Source organism: Scomber scombrus, chromosome 3, assembly GCF_963691925.1.
Source record: "Scomber scombrus chromosome 3, fScoSco1.1, whole genome shotgun sequence".
NCBI lineage: Eukaryota > Metazoa > Chordata > Actinopteri > Scombriformes > Scombridae > Scomber > Scomber scombrus.
Genome location: NC_084972.1, coordinates 33086633 through 33103583, shown reverse-complemented (window position 1 = coordinate 33103583; position 16951 = coordinate 33086633). Strand labels below are relative to the sequence as shown.

The 16951-nt window shown below is 36.9% G+C and overlaps 3 protein-coding genes across 3 annotated transcripts; all 3 read left to right on the top strand.

The window, feature by feature from the left end:
• The first annotated feature begins 1586 nt into the window (after nt 1-1586).
• LOC133978004 (odorant receptor 131-2-like) lies at nt 1587-3227 on the top strand. Its single transcript, XM_062416322.1, has 2 exons — nt 1587-1736; nt 2460-3227. The coding sequence occupies exons 1-2, from the start codon at nt 1587-1589 to the stop codon at nt 3225-3227; spliced, it is 918 nt and encodes a 305-aa protein (XP_062272306.1).
• Nucleotides 3228-5419: 2192 nt separating this feature from the next.
• On the top strand, nt 5420-8138 carry LOC133976578 (odorant receptor 131-2-like). Its single transcript, XM_062414820.1, has 2 exons — nt 5420-5569; nt 7368-8138. Exons 1-2 carry the CDS (start codon nt 5420-5422, stop codon nt 8136-8138), a joined length of 921 nt encoding a protein of 306 aa, XP_062270804.1.
• A 4769-nt stretch (nt 8139-12907) lies between these two features.
• LOC133977967 (odorant receptor 131-2-like) lies at nt 12908-14700 on the top strand. Its single transcript, XM_062416273.1, has 2 exons — nt 12908-13057; nt 13933-14700. Exons 1-2 carry the CDS (start codon nt 12908-12910, stop codon nt 14698-14700), a joined length of 918 nt encoding a protein of 305 aa, XP_062272257.1.
• Nucleotides 14701-16951: the final 2251 nt, after the last annotated feature.

Below are 16951 nucleotides of genomic sequence, written 5' to 3'. Positions count from 1 at the left end.
ACTGGTTAGGGTTAGGGTTCGGGTTAAGCTGTACAAAATGAATGGAGTTAATGCAATGTCCTAAAAAAGAATAGCTGTGAAAACCTTTGTGGCCACACACACACACACACACACACACACACACACACACACACACACACACACGCACACTCACGCACACACACACACACACACACACACACACATACACACACACACACACACACACACACCTACTACCAACATGTCGAAAACATGCAAATGCACACCCATGAATCCCAGGTTGTACCAAACACACAACATATAAAGTCAGATATTTCCTGGAGCCAGTTGGTGTCCTGCTGGTCCAAACAAAAGTAAGTACCACTTATTGGACAATACATGATCACTTTTAATTGTGTTCTGATTCCATTTATATTTTGTCACTGGGGTGAAACTCTTCACTGAAATAAGAAATTTGTTACAAACTGAAAAATGAATGATTTGGAAGATATGAAACAGATAAATTCAACTAGAATAACTATTGACAAAAATGGATGGTGTTTAAAGACCTACTGTGTAAATCATTTTTCACATATCTCAATAGATTTATAACGTTTTGGAAATAATACAGGCTGTGAAACTATACAGACTGTAAAAACTACAGTGAAGATTATCAAATGAGGTTACCCTTTGTTGTTTCTTAATTATCACACATTAATTGTTAAATTGTAAATACATTCCAATTTAATAATGAGTAATGTATTGATTTTAAATGTGAAGTTGATGCTCTGATGTTCTGGTTGAAATTGGTTCTTTGTTGTATTTGAGTGGCTTTATGCAGGATTATCCCTAAAACATTTAAGTTTGTATTATTAGAATTTCCTGTTATTATTCCTGTTTATTATGATTATTGTTATATGTTTTTGATTTACTCTCTTAAAGACCTACTGTGTAAATCATTTTTCACATATCTCAATAGATTTATAAAGTTTTGGAAATACTGTAAAAACTACAGTGAAGATGATCAAATTAGGTTACCCTTTGTTGTTTCTTAATTATTAAACTTTAATTGCTTAATTTTAAATGTATTCAGATTTAATAACAAGAGTAATACATTGATTTTAAATGTGAAGTGCTCTGATGTTCTGGTTGAAATTGGTTCTTTATGATATTTGAGTGGCTTTATGCAGGATTATTCCTAAAACATTTACGTTTTGTATTATTAAAATGTCCTATTATAATTTATTATGATTATTGTTATATGTTTTTGATTTACTGTACAGCTAGCACTAAAGATTCAAACATGTTGATTATGTTCTTTTTTTATAAGCATTTAAATGCACTGTCTGGGTGATTTTTACTTTTCTCTAAATGTGGCTATATATCTAAAAAGTATCAGATATGTAGTTTTTCTCTACCTTATTTTGGTCAAAGTGTTTCTTATATGTGGAAAGTTATCCATGAATGTATGTTGTAAAAGGGGGGTCCTTTTAAAATCACTGTTGTCTCATATTTAGGCTTATATGGTTATTTCTTACAGTGCTTACTGTATTTGCTGTAAATATTTAAATGTAACTAAATTATATTATGTTTTCTTTCTTTTATTAGACTTCTACTTTCAAGAGATGAATGTGTCAGCTGCCAATGTGACAGTTGTTTTACAGTATCGAGACTCCTTAACTAAAGCTGTGATCAAGAATGTGATTGTTGTGGTTATCGGGATCTCTATCAACTTCATTAATGCCAACCTCATTCACACCTTCTGCAAACACCAGGTCTGTTATTACTTTAATGACATGTCACCACTAATAATGAATTTACTGAAGAAACCATCAGACGATTGTGGAATTGCTCTCTTTTCTGTCACCCACTGTTTTACAATGGGGGTTTCCTAAATCTGGAGATTTGATTAGCATTGACTTTAGAGTTTTGGGTTTTGTTTGGGTTAAGTTCATACTAAAATCCTAGTCATTTCCTGTTGAAAATCAGCTTGTGAAGTGATTGTCATGATAAGTCAACTTAACAACTGAAAACATTTCAAGAATTTTTTCCAAACAAGTAACTGCACACCTACATTTATCTCATCCATTTCTGACTTTTTTCATGGATGTAGTCAGGACAGTAATAGGTGATAGGAATATGACGTCTCCCTTCTTAATCCCACCTTTAGAAGTTCTGATTGGTTGATTGTTTATCGATACAGCAAAACAACCATCAGTGGGCACAACACCAGATCTGTATAAGTCACTACACAAAGCAGATATGTGGGTGGCAACTCAGAGGCCTGGTACCAGGCTCGGAGCTTAGCTGGAGAAGAAAAAGTTTGCTGCACCATTAATAAGTGGTTGCAAGTGAAAATGACAGAGGGCAGATACGGCGAGGTCCCCCAATTAACTTTTGAGCATATTGCATCCCTTTTTCAAGCTCAAAGCTCTGTCGTTCATAAATGTTTTCAAAGCTTTTCTCCTGTCTTCTGTACCTTCTTTCTCACCATCTAGATATTCTACATGAATCCCCGGTATATCCTTTTTATTCACCTGGTGGTCAACGACATGATCGTAGTGACAATGACCGTCACCCTGTTTATCGTCAGCTACACCATCTACAAATTTAATGTCTCCGTCTGCTGCGTCATTGTCCTGCTTCTTATTTTCACCACTGAAAACACTCCTCTGAACCTGGCCTGCATGGCGGTGGAGTGCTACATCGCCATCTGCCTCCCCCTTCGCCACATACAGATCTGTACCGTCAAAAGAACATCAATGCTGATTGGTTTAATCTGGATGACTTGCATCATCTCTGGTCTTCCTGATCTCTTCATTACATTAGCCACAGAACAGTTGGACTTCTTTCGTTCCCGAGTGTTTTGCGTCAGGGAAACTGCCTTCCCACATCCTCTCGCTGTTAAGAGGAGGGATATCACATATTCACTGTTTCTAGTTATAGTCTGGATTACCATATTTTACACTTACTTCAAGATCCTGTTTACTGCAAAGACGGCCAGCAAAGATGCAAAGAAAGCCAGGAACACTATCATGCTCCATGGGATTCAGATTCTTCTGTGTATGTCTTCATATGTAACCCCTCCGTTGAAAGAAGCGTTGCTGCGATGGTTTCCTAAGAATTATGCAGACTCCCTCTTTGCTATCTACATTATAGTTCAGATTCTGCCACGATCCATTAGTCCAATCATCTATGGCATACGAGACAATACTTTCAGGAAGTACCTGAAAAATGACTTGATGTATAGGGTCAGCAGACCATAAACAGCCATTCTCAGACTATGATTGAATCTTTCAAAAAAGGAAAACCTTTAATCATCGACAGGATTTCCTCAGTGCACCCCTCAGTCCATACAACTGTTCCTGTTCACATCTTTATATCAGACTCTTGGATTCATTTGTAACACACAATGTAAAGTTCAGCCAGACACACAGCTGTTATGTAAATCCATCCACCGGCTTATCCAGAAATGGGTCATGGTGGCACCAGACTAAGAAAGGAAACCAAACCATCCTTCACCACAGCAATTTTCTCCAGAAATTTTCTCTGTGTCCTCCTGGGGGTTCCCAAGGTGTTCCTAGGCCAGTAGAGAAAGACATCCAGGAGACATCTTGACCAGGTGCCCAAACCATCTCAGCTGGCTCCTTTTGATGTGAAGTAGCAGCAGCTCTACCCCAAGCTACCCCTGGATGTCTGAGTTCCTAATTTAACAACTGATAAATTGAGAGGTTTAATTTCTGGCTCAGCGTTTTCTTCATCACAACAGTCTGATACAATGTCAACATTACTGCTGATGCTGCACCGATCCACCGATCCACCTTACACTTCATCTTAACCTAACTCATGAATAAGACCCTGAGATAGTTAAAGTCCTTCACTCTGGGCAGCAACTCACTCCCCCTCTCTGCAAAAAGCAGAGAAGCAATACTGAGGTCCCCGAAATGATAAAAGTTTTGTAAAAAAAAAACCCTGATGGAATCCAGATATTGAATTTTCACCAGTGAATTCAAACAATACTCAACCCTTTCATTCTACAGTAAACTTTATCACAGAGATATGAAAGTACTTAATTGCAAATGTTGTTGTTGTTGTTGTTGTGTGTTAAAATAAAATTCAAATTGTCAACTAAATTGATATTTATGACTTAATTAATTCAAGTTTTCATATTGCCCTTTACAATTCAATTATAAAACTTTGTCCCCCATGTTTGTGCACATTTTTATTACCTTGCGGGGACCACACGGACCAGTAATCCTCATGGGGACCAAAGCCTGGTCCTGATGCGGCAAAACTTAGGCCTGAATTGGTTAGGGTTAGGGATAGGGCTAGGATTCTGGTTAGGCTGTACAAAATCAATGGAGTCAGTGCAATGTCCTTACAAGAATAGCTGTGAAAACAAACATCTGTCGCCACACACACACACACACACACACACACACACACACACACACCTACAACCAACATGTCGGAAACATGCAAATACAGTCTTGAATCCCAGGTTGTACCAAACACGCAACATATAAAGTCAGATATTTCCTGGAGCCAGTTGGTTTCATGCTGGTCCAAACAAAGGTAAGTACCACTTATTGGACAATACATAATCATTTTTAATTGTGTTTTTACTCCATTTATATTTTGTCACTGAGGTGAAACTCTTCACTGAAATATGAGATTTGTTCCAAACTGAAAAATGAGCAATTTGAAAGATAAGAAACAAGTTAATCCAACAAAAATAACTATTGACAAAAATGGATGGTGTTTAGAGACCTACCATGTTAATTCATTTTTCACATATCTCAATAGATTTATAAAGTTTTGGAAATGATACATACTGTGAAACTACACAGACTGTAAAAACTACAGTGAAGATTATCACATTTGTTGTTTCTTAATTATCACACATTAATTGCTTACTTTTAAAATTTATTCAGATTAGTGTAATACATTGATCTTAAATGTGAAGTGCTTTCATGTTCTGGTTGAAATTGGTTCTTTAGGATATTTGAGTGGTTTTATGCAGGATTATTCCTAAAACATTTACGCTTTGTATTATTAAAATGTCCTATTATAATTTATTCTGATTATTCTCATATGTTTTTGATTTACTGTACAGCTAGCACTAAAGATTCAAACATGTTGATTATGTTCTTTTTTTCTAAGCATTCAAATGCACTGTCTGGGTGAATTTTACTTTTCTATAAATTTGGCAATATATCTAAAAAGTATCAGATATGTACTTTTTCTCTACCTTCTTTTGGTCAAAGTGTTTCTTATATTTGGAAAGTTATCCATGAATGGATGTTGTAAAAGTGGGGTCCTTTTAAAATCACTGTTGTCTCATATTTAGGCTTATATGGTTATTTCTTACAGTGCTTACTGTATTTGCTGTAAATATTTAAATGTAACTAAATTATATCCATATATTTTTCTTTTATTAGACTTCTACTTTCAAGAGATGAACATGTCAGCTGCCAATGTGACAGTTGTTTTACAGTATCGAGACTCCTTCACTAAAGCTGTGACCAAGAATGTGATTGTTGTGGTTATCGGGATCTCTATCAACTTCATTAATGCCAACCTCATTCACACATTCCGCAAACACCAGGTCTGTTATTACTTTAATAACATGTCACCACTAATAATTCATTTACAGAAGATATCTGGTAGAAAGGGTTAGGTTTAGAGGTTCTATATAAACCAAAAACATAAACATAGAAAAATATGAATGTAGCATTAATGCCTTCACCCATTCAAGTTCTGCTTGTCAAGGCTAGACAGCATGGAGAAAAGTCAAATTACTGCTATATCAATCCATCCTTAAGTAATTTATGTGTATGTTACATTTAAATAACACCAACATTAAATTTTAGTGACGATTTTCAATAAACACAGAAGATAAGGAAGAGGCACAGTATGGCCAAAATCGTCACTGAGCAGAGTTAAACTGTAATTTAACAAAGTACATACAACACAGATTGTTAGAAATGTTAGGACTTGGTTTAAAAGCAGGTTTGTGTAAGACAGGAAGAGGAGAAGCGAAATGGTGGATATGATCCACATAGGGGATCATATGTCATGTGAGACTTCCAGTCATAGGACGTGACCGCAACATTCGAGACCATGATTAATTGCTTCGCACTCGTAAGCAATCTTACATTATCAGGCTGAAGAGGTTCCTAAAGGCTTCAGTCAGGCTTTATGGCTGCATGCAGGCCTTCCTTCGTCTCATGGGGCATTTGAGGCCTAACAGAAACAGTGTGTCTAATCAATCAATCAATCCATCAATCTTTATTTATATAGCTTCAAATCACAACAAAGTTATCTCAAGGCACTTTACACATAGAGCAGGTTCTAAACCGAACTCTTCAGGTTTAATTTTAAAGAAAACCAACATTCCCACATGAACAGCACTTGGCGACAGTGGCAAGAAAAAACGTCCTTTTAACAGGAAGAAACCTCCGAACCACACTCAAAGTGAGCGGCCATCTGCCTCGACTGGTTGGAGTAGAGAGGAGAGAGAGAGAAGCACATTGAAAATCAACATTGAAGCTAGTAGGTCCGGGACTGGAATCTGTCATCCGGACGTCTACAGGCCCAGATTACCTGTGAGACGAGAAAGCACAGACAACTCCAGGGAAGCAGTTTAGGTTATTGAATGTATTAATAGTACATGAATGTTAATGGATATAGATGGATAGAGAGAGAGAGAGAGAGAGAGAGAGAGAGAGAGGAGAGAGGAGCTCAGTGCATCATGGGTAGTCTCCCGGCAGTCTACGCCTATAGCAGCATAAACTAGGAGCTGGTCCAGGACAAGCCTGGCAGGCCCTAATTATAAGCTTTATCAAAAAGGAAAGTTTTAAGCCTACTCTTAAACATAGAGAGGGTGTCTGCCCTCCGGACCGAATCTGGGAGATGGTTCCACAGGAGAGGAGCCTGATAACTGAAGGCTCTGCCTCCCATTCTACCTTTAGAGATACTAGGAACCAGCAGTAGGCCTGTATGCTGGGAGCGCAGTGTTCTGGTAGGTACATAAGCTCTTTAAGATATGATGGAGCCTGACCATTAAGAGCTTTAAAAGTGAGGAGAATGATTTTAAATTCTATTCTAGATTTTACGGGAAGCCAATGCAGTGAAGCCAAAATAGGAGTAATGTGATCTCCTATTTCTGATCTCCTAACAGCTGCTTCAGGCTCAGCAGAAGGGCAGGAGAGTTTTCACAACACCTGCTTTCCATAGATTAGATAGGTGTAAATGGAGCAAAAGTTACCATTAAAATCTAATTAATATTTAATTTCAGTTATTTATTATAAATATAACAACATATAATAATTATAATTTAATGTAACATACATAAAAATATTGTCTTTTGTCTCCATTTGCATACTTTGGTTCCCACCATCCAGATATTCTACATGAATCCCCGCTATGTCCTTTTTATTCACCTGGTGGTCAACGACATGATCCAAATGACGCTGACTGTCATCCTGTTTGTCGTCAGCTATACCCTCTACAAATTAAATGTCTCCGTCTGCTGCATCTTCATCCTGATTGCTCCTCTGAACCTGGCCTGCATGGCGGTGGAGTGCTACATCGCCATCTGCCTCCCCCTTCGCCACATGCAGATCTGTACTGTGAAGAGAACTTTAATGCTGATTGGTTTAATCTGGATGACCAGCATGTTTTCTGTTCTCCCTGATCTCTTCATTACTTTAGCCACAGAGCCGCTGGACTTCTTTAATTCCCGAGTGTTCTGTCTTAGACAAACTGCCTTCCCACATCCTCTTATTGTTCAGAAGAGGGATATCACATATGCAGTGTTTCTAGTCATAGTCTGGTTTACCATATTTTACACTTACTTCAAGATCTTGTTTACTGTAAAGACAGCCAGCAAAGATGCAAAGAAAGCCAGGAAAACTATCATGCTCCATGGGTTTCAGCTACTTCTGTCTATGTCTTCATATGCATCCCCTCAGTTGAAAGAAGCTTTGCTGCGATGGTTTCCTAAGAATTATGCAGACTCCCTCTTTGCTATCTACATTACAGTTCAGATCCTGCCACGATCAATTAGTCCAATCATTTATGGCATTCGAGACAATACTTTCAGGAAGTACCTCAAAAAATATCTGTTGTGTAGGTCAGCCAACGGTAAGCAACCATTCTTGGACTACAATTGAGTGTTTAAAAAAAGTCTTTAGTCTTAACCTTTAGTCATCAACAGATTTCCTCAGTGCACACCTCAGTCCGTTCAACTTTGTCTGTTCACTTCTTTTCATCAGGCTCTTAAATTTATTTGTAACACAATATAAAGTTCAGCTAGACACACAGCTGTTGGGATACTTTTGTGTAATTCCATCCATCTATTCATCCATTAATCTGGAAATGCATTGCAATGGCATCAGACTGAGTAAGGAAATCCAGACAACTGGATTCACCAAGGCCATGCCCTCTAGCTCTTCCTGGGAATGCCAACGTATTTCCAGAGAGATAAAAAGATATTCTTAGTCCACAAAGCACATGTAGACTGGATGTGCAAGGGTTAGGGTTGGGTGTCCTTGCAAGGGTGAAGCCGGTCCTCTGTTCAATGGCAAGGATGAAATCCCCATTGTTTGTCCTGAATCTCAGGTTCGACAGTCAGTCGGAGCATTCTGTCCAGCACCCTGGCATAAGCTTTTCTTGAGTAGTGAGAACCCCTGCTCCCCTTTTTTTAGATGATGGGAACCACTACCCTGGTCTGCCATTACACACGCATCATCCCAGATCTTCATGTGACACTGAAGAGGCATGCTTACCATGATAGCTCAATAATGTCTAGAACCTTCAGCATCTCAGGGCAAATCTCATCCAGATATTGTCTCCTTGTACTGAGGAGCTTTCAGAAACCTCTACATGGGATATGAGTGAGGCTTCCCCTGAGTTGTCCATCTCTGTGTCCTCCACAGAGGGCATGTTGGTTGTGTAAATCCAAACTCATAAATGGATATATTCATGGGACATGCAGATCAAAGCTGTATGTCAAGTTATTCAGTGTTCAAAAAATATAGTTGTACAAGATATCGGGGGGGGGGGGGGGGGGGGGGGGGGGTTTAATACAAAAACCCAAATTGGTCTTTGTGTTACAGCAAGTGTAAAGTTTTTAACCAATAACTGTAACTGAAATATCCAAATGTATTGCACTTTAATTGACATTGCTTTAATCATAAAGATCTTACTTGTAAAACAAAGTGTATGACAATTTGAGTTTTTGCTGCTGCGCTCATATGAAACACATTCAGAGAAACATTCAAGTTGACTAACTAGTTGATTAGTTGTAATTTTACCATTTATGTTCAACTGATGTTACAAAAATTATGTCCTGTGTTTGAACTTCATTCATTCATTTTCCAAACCGCTTATCCTCTCTAGAGGGTCGCGGTGGGGCTGGAGCCAATCCCAGCTGTAATTGCACGAGAGGCAGGTTACACCTCGGACAGATCGCCAGTCCATCGCAGTGTTTGAACCTCACTTTCAGATAATTAAAATTACTTCGTCAATTATTATTGGGTTTTTGTTTCTCCAACAGAGAGACCATGTCAGTCTCCATATCAAACCTGGTCCAATTTGCTAATCTCAGGGTCAAATATACCTCCTGTTCAATATAAAGTGCCACATTTTGATATAGAGCTTTAAAATTCCCGCATCCTATAAAAGAAAAATTGAGTGGTAGACACAAACATCCAGAGTCAGAAAGCAGGAGCTGGACCAAATAACAAAATCTGTAAAAGCCAGGCGGGGAGTACCGGTCCTCTGAAATGAGGCCAACGCGGAAGTAACTTTAAAACTGCATTCTATCAAAAGGCCACCAGGGGGCGACCGTTTTGGTGTCAAAAGGACTTCCGTCCCTATACAAGTCAATGGAGAATTCACCAACTTCTCATTTGATTTCTAACCTCAGTAAACGTTTTCAAAATGTGTTTATGGTCTCAATCGCTACTTTAAAGCCTTCTTCAATGCAGTATGATGTTCATTTGTGAAATTTTGGCCTCCCTGATTTTATATTTGATGATAAAGCAGGGTATGCATTAGGGCGTGGCTACATTGTAACTGACAGGTTGATTGATTCACAGGTTCAGGAGGGCGCCTCATGCTCCTCCTGATGCCCATATAAGTAGAATCCGTGTTTTCATTTTTCCCGGCATGCACCGGAAATTTTCAAGATGGCTCTGCCCAGATCCGATACTATTGGCCTCCGAGCAGCAGTCCACAAACCAATGGGTGACGTCACGGATGTTACGTCCATTTCTTATATACAGTTTATGGTTTTGCCGCATCAGGACCAGGCTTTGGTCCCCATGAGGATTACTGGTATCACGAGATACATAACTGCAGTCATAAAATATGATGATACGCACACACTCACAAACAGACTAGCATGCACACAAGCATACCTACATAAAACATAACATGCAAACACACATCCCTGAATACTGAGATGTCTGCTAACCACACCAAGTCATTTTCTGGAGCCACTTTGTTGACATGCTTGTCTATCTGCATTAGCTGGGGTAAGTTCCACTTACTGTACACTGCACTTTTATATATCAAAAATGTCACATGAAGTATTAGAAGTGATGTGAAATGTGAAGTGAATGAAATGTTTTCATAATCTAATTCATGTTCCTATCTTGCTCTTACTGTTAATGTAAATCAGATAGTCAAATAGGTCTATTTGCTGTGCATAAAATGCAAAAGCAACTATTTCTAGAACACCGGGCTATGTTGGATGACTCAAAAATAAATTTACAACTGAAATGTAAACTATTTTTTAAGCGGTTGAGATGCAATTTAAATAATCTCGGCTGATAAAATTACTGTAATAAACGGATCAACTGACTAAATGATTATCTTCTTTTCAACAATTGACTTTTTGTGGTCATGCTGTTTTGTTTTATATTACCACACTTTTATTACATGACTGTAAATATTTTAATTTAAAGTCCAGTGAGTAAAATATTGATTTTTATATTTTAGGTTGATGATCTGTTTGTCTGCTTCAGGTGAGTTCTTCCTCCAAAAGAACTCACTCATGCAAAATGATTTTCTTCACAATTATCATAATTCAAAGTATTTAATTCATTGATGTTACTACTAAACTACTATTCTTATTCATTGTCAGCATGCTGTCGGACCAGCTATATGCAAGTTCAAACATTTCTTAGTATGAAGAGTTAAGATACAAACCTCAGATTTACACCTCACCCAAGCTTGTTGTAAGTTGTTAGAAAGATGGGAAACCAAAATACATTTTCTCTCATTACGTTGTATAATGAATAATGTGGAGAATTTTTGTAAATGCGAAACTTTTTAGGATCCATTTTATGTCTTAGACTCTATAGGCCTGCACTGCTCCTGACAATAGTGAGTTAGTGAGTTAGTTAGTAATGTGAATCATTTTATTTTAATGATGATTTTTTAATGATGAAATACTGTTGCCATGGTGAAATATTTGTCAGACATAAAATCTTCCACAAAAGAATTACCTGTTAATAATGAATTATTTGGCATTTTATAGACCAAACAACTAATCTTATGTGAGAAAATAATCGTCAGATTAATTGATGATGAAAATAATTGCTAGTTGCAGACCAACATTTTACTGAAAAATGTAGTCCTTAAGTAATCATACACGGTCGCCCATAAAGTTGGAATAATTTTGTTTTCAGACACATTCCTCTTTTTATTTTCTATTTATACACATCAGTAATCACCTTTGACCAGGTGCAATGAGATTGATCAATACAATTTTGACAATATATACACTTTATCTATCAAGAATAAATCACATTTTCACAATCATTTCATGGAAAGAGGTAAAAATATTTTATTCCAACTTTATTGGCGACTGTGTATAATGAGCAATAAAACATTAAGACTGACTTCATCATCAATCGCACTTATACACCAAACAGTCTTTTCTCTGCAGGGAGACCAGTACAGCTGCCTGTTTCTATGGTTAATGGTAGTGTACCTGAACATGACATGTTTTTAAGTTGATTTTGATATTGAGTTCAATTCGGCTTTACATAACGCTCTACACTATAGTTGTTATCATCTGACAATATGTTCTTAAATTGAATAAATCAACAGAGCACTTGTCTTTATACATATGGAACAATTTGCTCTTGACTTTATGTATATTGTTTTGAAAAATAAAAAATCAGTTAATCATAGAAAACAAATAATTCACCACTCTAATCCAAGGGTGTCTGCTTAATATCCCAGTTGGAGAGCTTTCCCTGTTTCCCTGTAAGTGTATGGTGTTACAATTCACATGATAAAAGAAACCCAAAATGCCAAATGCATAATTTTCTTTAATTTAAATATGATGATTCACATGAATGTGTCTTATGAAGTTGGCATGATTGTGGGTACATTAGTGACACAAATTGAATTCTCTCTGTGACTAAAGAAAGTCATTAAAAAAAGAGTGCTTACAGTAAATGATATTGTAAATGATATTCAATGTACTTACTTATATGACTTTTTAAAAAACAGTTGGTTTCCACATTTAAGAAACTGGAGCAATCAAATGTTTGACATAAAATCTATAATCGATAAATTGACAAATTGTTGCAGCTCTTGAAAAATGTAATACCATTTTGAAAAACTTCATCTTGAAGAGGGCTGATGACTCTTTGAGATGTTAAATGGAGTTAAAAATAGCAGAAGGTTAGATGACTGCATTTTTTGGTATTCATTTTAAAAGGTGATTTTACTGATTTAATAGATGTAGGTATATTTATGTATATTTGTAGTTGTAAGATTGTCCTGTGATCTGTGTGACATTGTATTTGGGCTGATAAGCTAAAATTGTTGTACTATATAATTATTTTAGATACTGTATTTACTAATATCTGAATAACATCATGTTTTCTTTTTTGTAAGAGTTAACTTCAGCTGTCAAGAGATGAACATGTCAGCTGCCAATGTGACAGTTGTTTTACAGTATCGAGACTCCTTCACTAAAGCTGTGACCAAGAATGTGATTGTTGTGGTTCTCGGGATCTCTATCAACTACATTAATGCAAACCTCATTCACACCTTCCGCAAACACCAGGTCTGTTATTACTTTAATAACATGTCAACACTAATAATTCATTTACAGAAGATATCTGGTAGAAAGTGTTAGGGTTAGGGTTAGAGTTAGGGTTAGGGTTAGGGTTAGGGTTAGAGTTAGAGTTCTATAGAAACCAAAAACATAAACATAGAAAAATATTAATGGGTTAGGGTTAGGGTTACTGCTATATCAATCCATCCTTAAGTCATTTATGTGTATGTTACATTTAAATAACACCAACATTAAATTTTAGTGATGATTTTCAATAAACACAGAAGATAAGGAAGAGGCACAGTATGGCCAAAGTCGTCACTGAGCAGAGTTAAACTGTAATTTAACAAAGTACATACAACACAGATTGTTAGAAATGTTAGGACTTGATTTAAAAGCAGGTTTGTGTAAGAGAGGAAGAGGAGAAGCTAGATGGTGGATATGATACACATAGGGGAATATGTCATGTGAGACTTCCAGTCAGAGGACGAAGCCGCAACACTCGAGACCATGGCTGATTGTTTCGCACTCGTAAGCAATCTTACATTATCAGGCTGAAGAGGTTCCTATAGGCTTCAGTCAGGCTTTATGGCTGCATGCAGGCCTTCCTTCGTCTCATGGGGCATTTGAGGCCTAACAGAAACAGTTTGTCTAACAGCTGTTTCAGGCTTGGCAGAAGGGCAGGAGAGTTTTCACAACATCTGCTTTGCAGAATAGATTAAATAGGTGTAAATGGGGCAAAAGTTACCATTAAAATCAAATTAATATTTAATTTCAGTTATTTATTATAAATATAACAACATATCATAATTATAATTTAATGTAACATACATAAAAATATTGTCTTTTGTCTCCATTTGCATACTTTGGTTCCCACCATCCAGATATTCTACATGAATCCCCGCTATGTCCTTTTTATTCACCTGGTGGTCAACGACATGATCCAAATGACGCTGACTGTCATCCTGTTTGTCATCAGCTACACCCTCTACAAATTAAATGTCTCCGTCTGCTGCATCTTCATCCTGATTGCTCTTTTCACCACTGAAAACACTCCTCTGAACCTGGCCTGCATGGCGGTGGAGTGCTACATCGCCATCTGCCTCCCCCTCCACCATGTGCAGATCTGTACTGTGAAGAGAACTTTAATGCTGATTGGTTTAATGTGGATGACCAGCATGTTTTCTGTTCTCCCTGATCTCTTCATCACTTTAGCCACAGAGCCGCTGGACTTCTTTCGTTCCCGAGTGTTCTGTCTTAGACAAACTGCCTTCCCACATCCTCTTATTGTTCAGAAGAGGGATATCACATATGCAGTGTTTCTAGTTATAGTCTGGTTAACCATATTTTACACTTACTTCAAGATCCTGTTAACTGCAAAGACAGCCAGCAAAGATGCAAAGAAAGCCAGGAACACTATCATGCTCCATGGGTTTCAGCTGCTGTTGTGTATGACCACATATGTAGCTCCGCAATTATTAAACGTCTTGCAGCAATGGTTCCCTAAGAATCATGCAGATTTCCTCTTTGCTTATTATATTATAGTACAGGTCCTGCCACGATCAATTAGTCCAATCATCTATGGCATACGAGACAATACTTTCAGGAAGTACCTAAAAAAATATCTGTTGTGTCAGGTCAGCAAACCATAAGCAACCATTCATAGACTATATTGGAGTCTTTAAAAAATAAAATAAAAAGTCAACTCCAGGGTTTCCAGAGTGCATTCCTCAGTCCCGGAGTAGTATCTGTTCGGCCTTATGTCTTATGAACTTTTTGTATTGTCTTCATCTTGTAACATCTTGTGATATGCCAACATATGTTTGTCTTAGGTTAAAGGGCAGCCATAGATAAAGGGACAGAGGCTGTTTTATCCAGAGTGATAAATCATTTAGAAGGTGGAGTTTTCATTAGATTAAAATTACCTGTGAAAGTACCTTTGGTAACCATGAATGAGTTGGATAAACTGGTTGTTTTGTATCTGCCAGTAGCACAGCCATAACTGTTAAATACTGTATACAATTTGAATGTTTTATGTTGGCTAGTTTTTATAAAACTTGAAATGCCATAAAGCGGTGCTTGAAGTTTATGCACTGTAAAACATTTCAAGTTGGTTGTACTTTGAAATGAAAAATTCACCTGCTGCCTTGAAAATGCAAGTTAACTCAACTTTAAGATTAACTTTGTTTCAACTCAGAAATAAATGTTTATAAAGTACATGGTACACAACAGAACTTCAAACTGACTTCTTGCATTTGTTCAAAAATATTTAATTTATTTGAAACATGTATCAGTTTAAACATAAAGTCTTGAAATGAACAACAGTGTTGCACATTTATACATCTCAAACATGCCTTTACACCAATACAGACCCCACATATGTTGTGTGCTGGGAAAGGAAAGACAGATGGGCAGATGTTATACAGTGAGTCAAAATGTGAGGTAAAAGGCAAAAAAAAATCTCATTATGAACAAAAACAATGTTGTAGGGGAGACCAGGGCTTGTTGTCACACGGGTAAATTGTCACATTGCAATTATCTTCTCCACCAGAGCACACAACTAAAAAGTGGAATACTAGTTTTCTTTCTTTACATGGTCAGGTGTCATGTCCTGTCTGAGAAGAGAATAGCACATTGTGAGCTGAGATGAGCACCAATTAATCATTTTGCACAACACAAAGTAAAAAATATCAACTTGATATATTTCAAAATAAGCTTCTTTCAGGTAAAAATCCTAACAGTGATAAATGTGGACTTGTTAGAGGAGAGATTTAGGCATCCTGTCATACCTTAATCATTGTTCTGTTTTAAGATAACTTTAAACTAGAGCTAGCTTTAGCAAACATGGTAGTTTGGGGCAACATGTCTCAGTCATTTTGGGGTTAGTTGTCACATATGACTTAGTGAGGAAATTCATTTGTCAGGTTTTGTTTGAGTTTTTATGAATGGATCTTCGAGTTGTTGTTGGAACTATGGCCACATTTCAGGACTGGTTTAAATTTCATAATTTTTGTAGTTCAATTCAATCTTGAATTTTGAGTTTAAGAAAGGTAAAACCAGCATTTGAGGCTGAGAGCCATAGTCAATGGCCATGTCCAATTACCTTTTTCTAACTCAATGATAAACATTGTCTGTGCCTGACTTCAATGTTCACTTTCAAGTAAAAAAAATAACAATAATTTAATCGTTGTTTTATTAGAAATAGAAAATCCAGTGTGACATCTTACCCCGTATAGTGAGACAACTTACCCGATGGTGGGGCAACATGTCACATGTTCACACTCTCCATTTGATTGCCTATAACTCTGCACTGACACAAGATATGAAAATGACATGAACACAAAATATATACCTGAGACTTTGGTCTTTCATCTGGTACACAAAAAATATGATGTATTGATTCCAAGAAATATATGAAAGTGAAAAAAGTGTGACAACAAGCCCCAGTCTCCCCTACATCATAAACACCAAAAATGCAAACTGGGAATGAGAGCCTTTTAAAATCTTCCATGTCTAAAAGACTTTTAACAGAATTCTAAACACAATTATGTTTGTTTTCATTATATTTTAACATACCTTTAACAACCATCTCTCTGCTGGAAAGGAGGTGATCTTCTCTTAATAATGCTGTATTATTCTACCATTGGAGAAGAATGCACAAAACATTTCCTATTCATGAACTGGACAGTCTTGTTGACTCTTGTGAACAGAAAGGACAAAAAATAATGTTTAAAAAAATTAAACTTAAAATGTGTGAAATAAAGAAGATTTATATTAAGGTTTGCAACTACACATCAATCTGTTTGTGGGTGAAAAAAGTTCTCATAGAATCCGAAGTTTAAACCTAAAGTTATATCTAAGCCTTCTTTTAATTTGTCACCTGTATGCTCTAATTTTACCCTA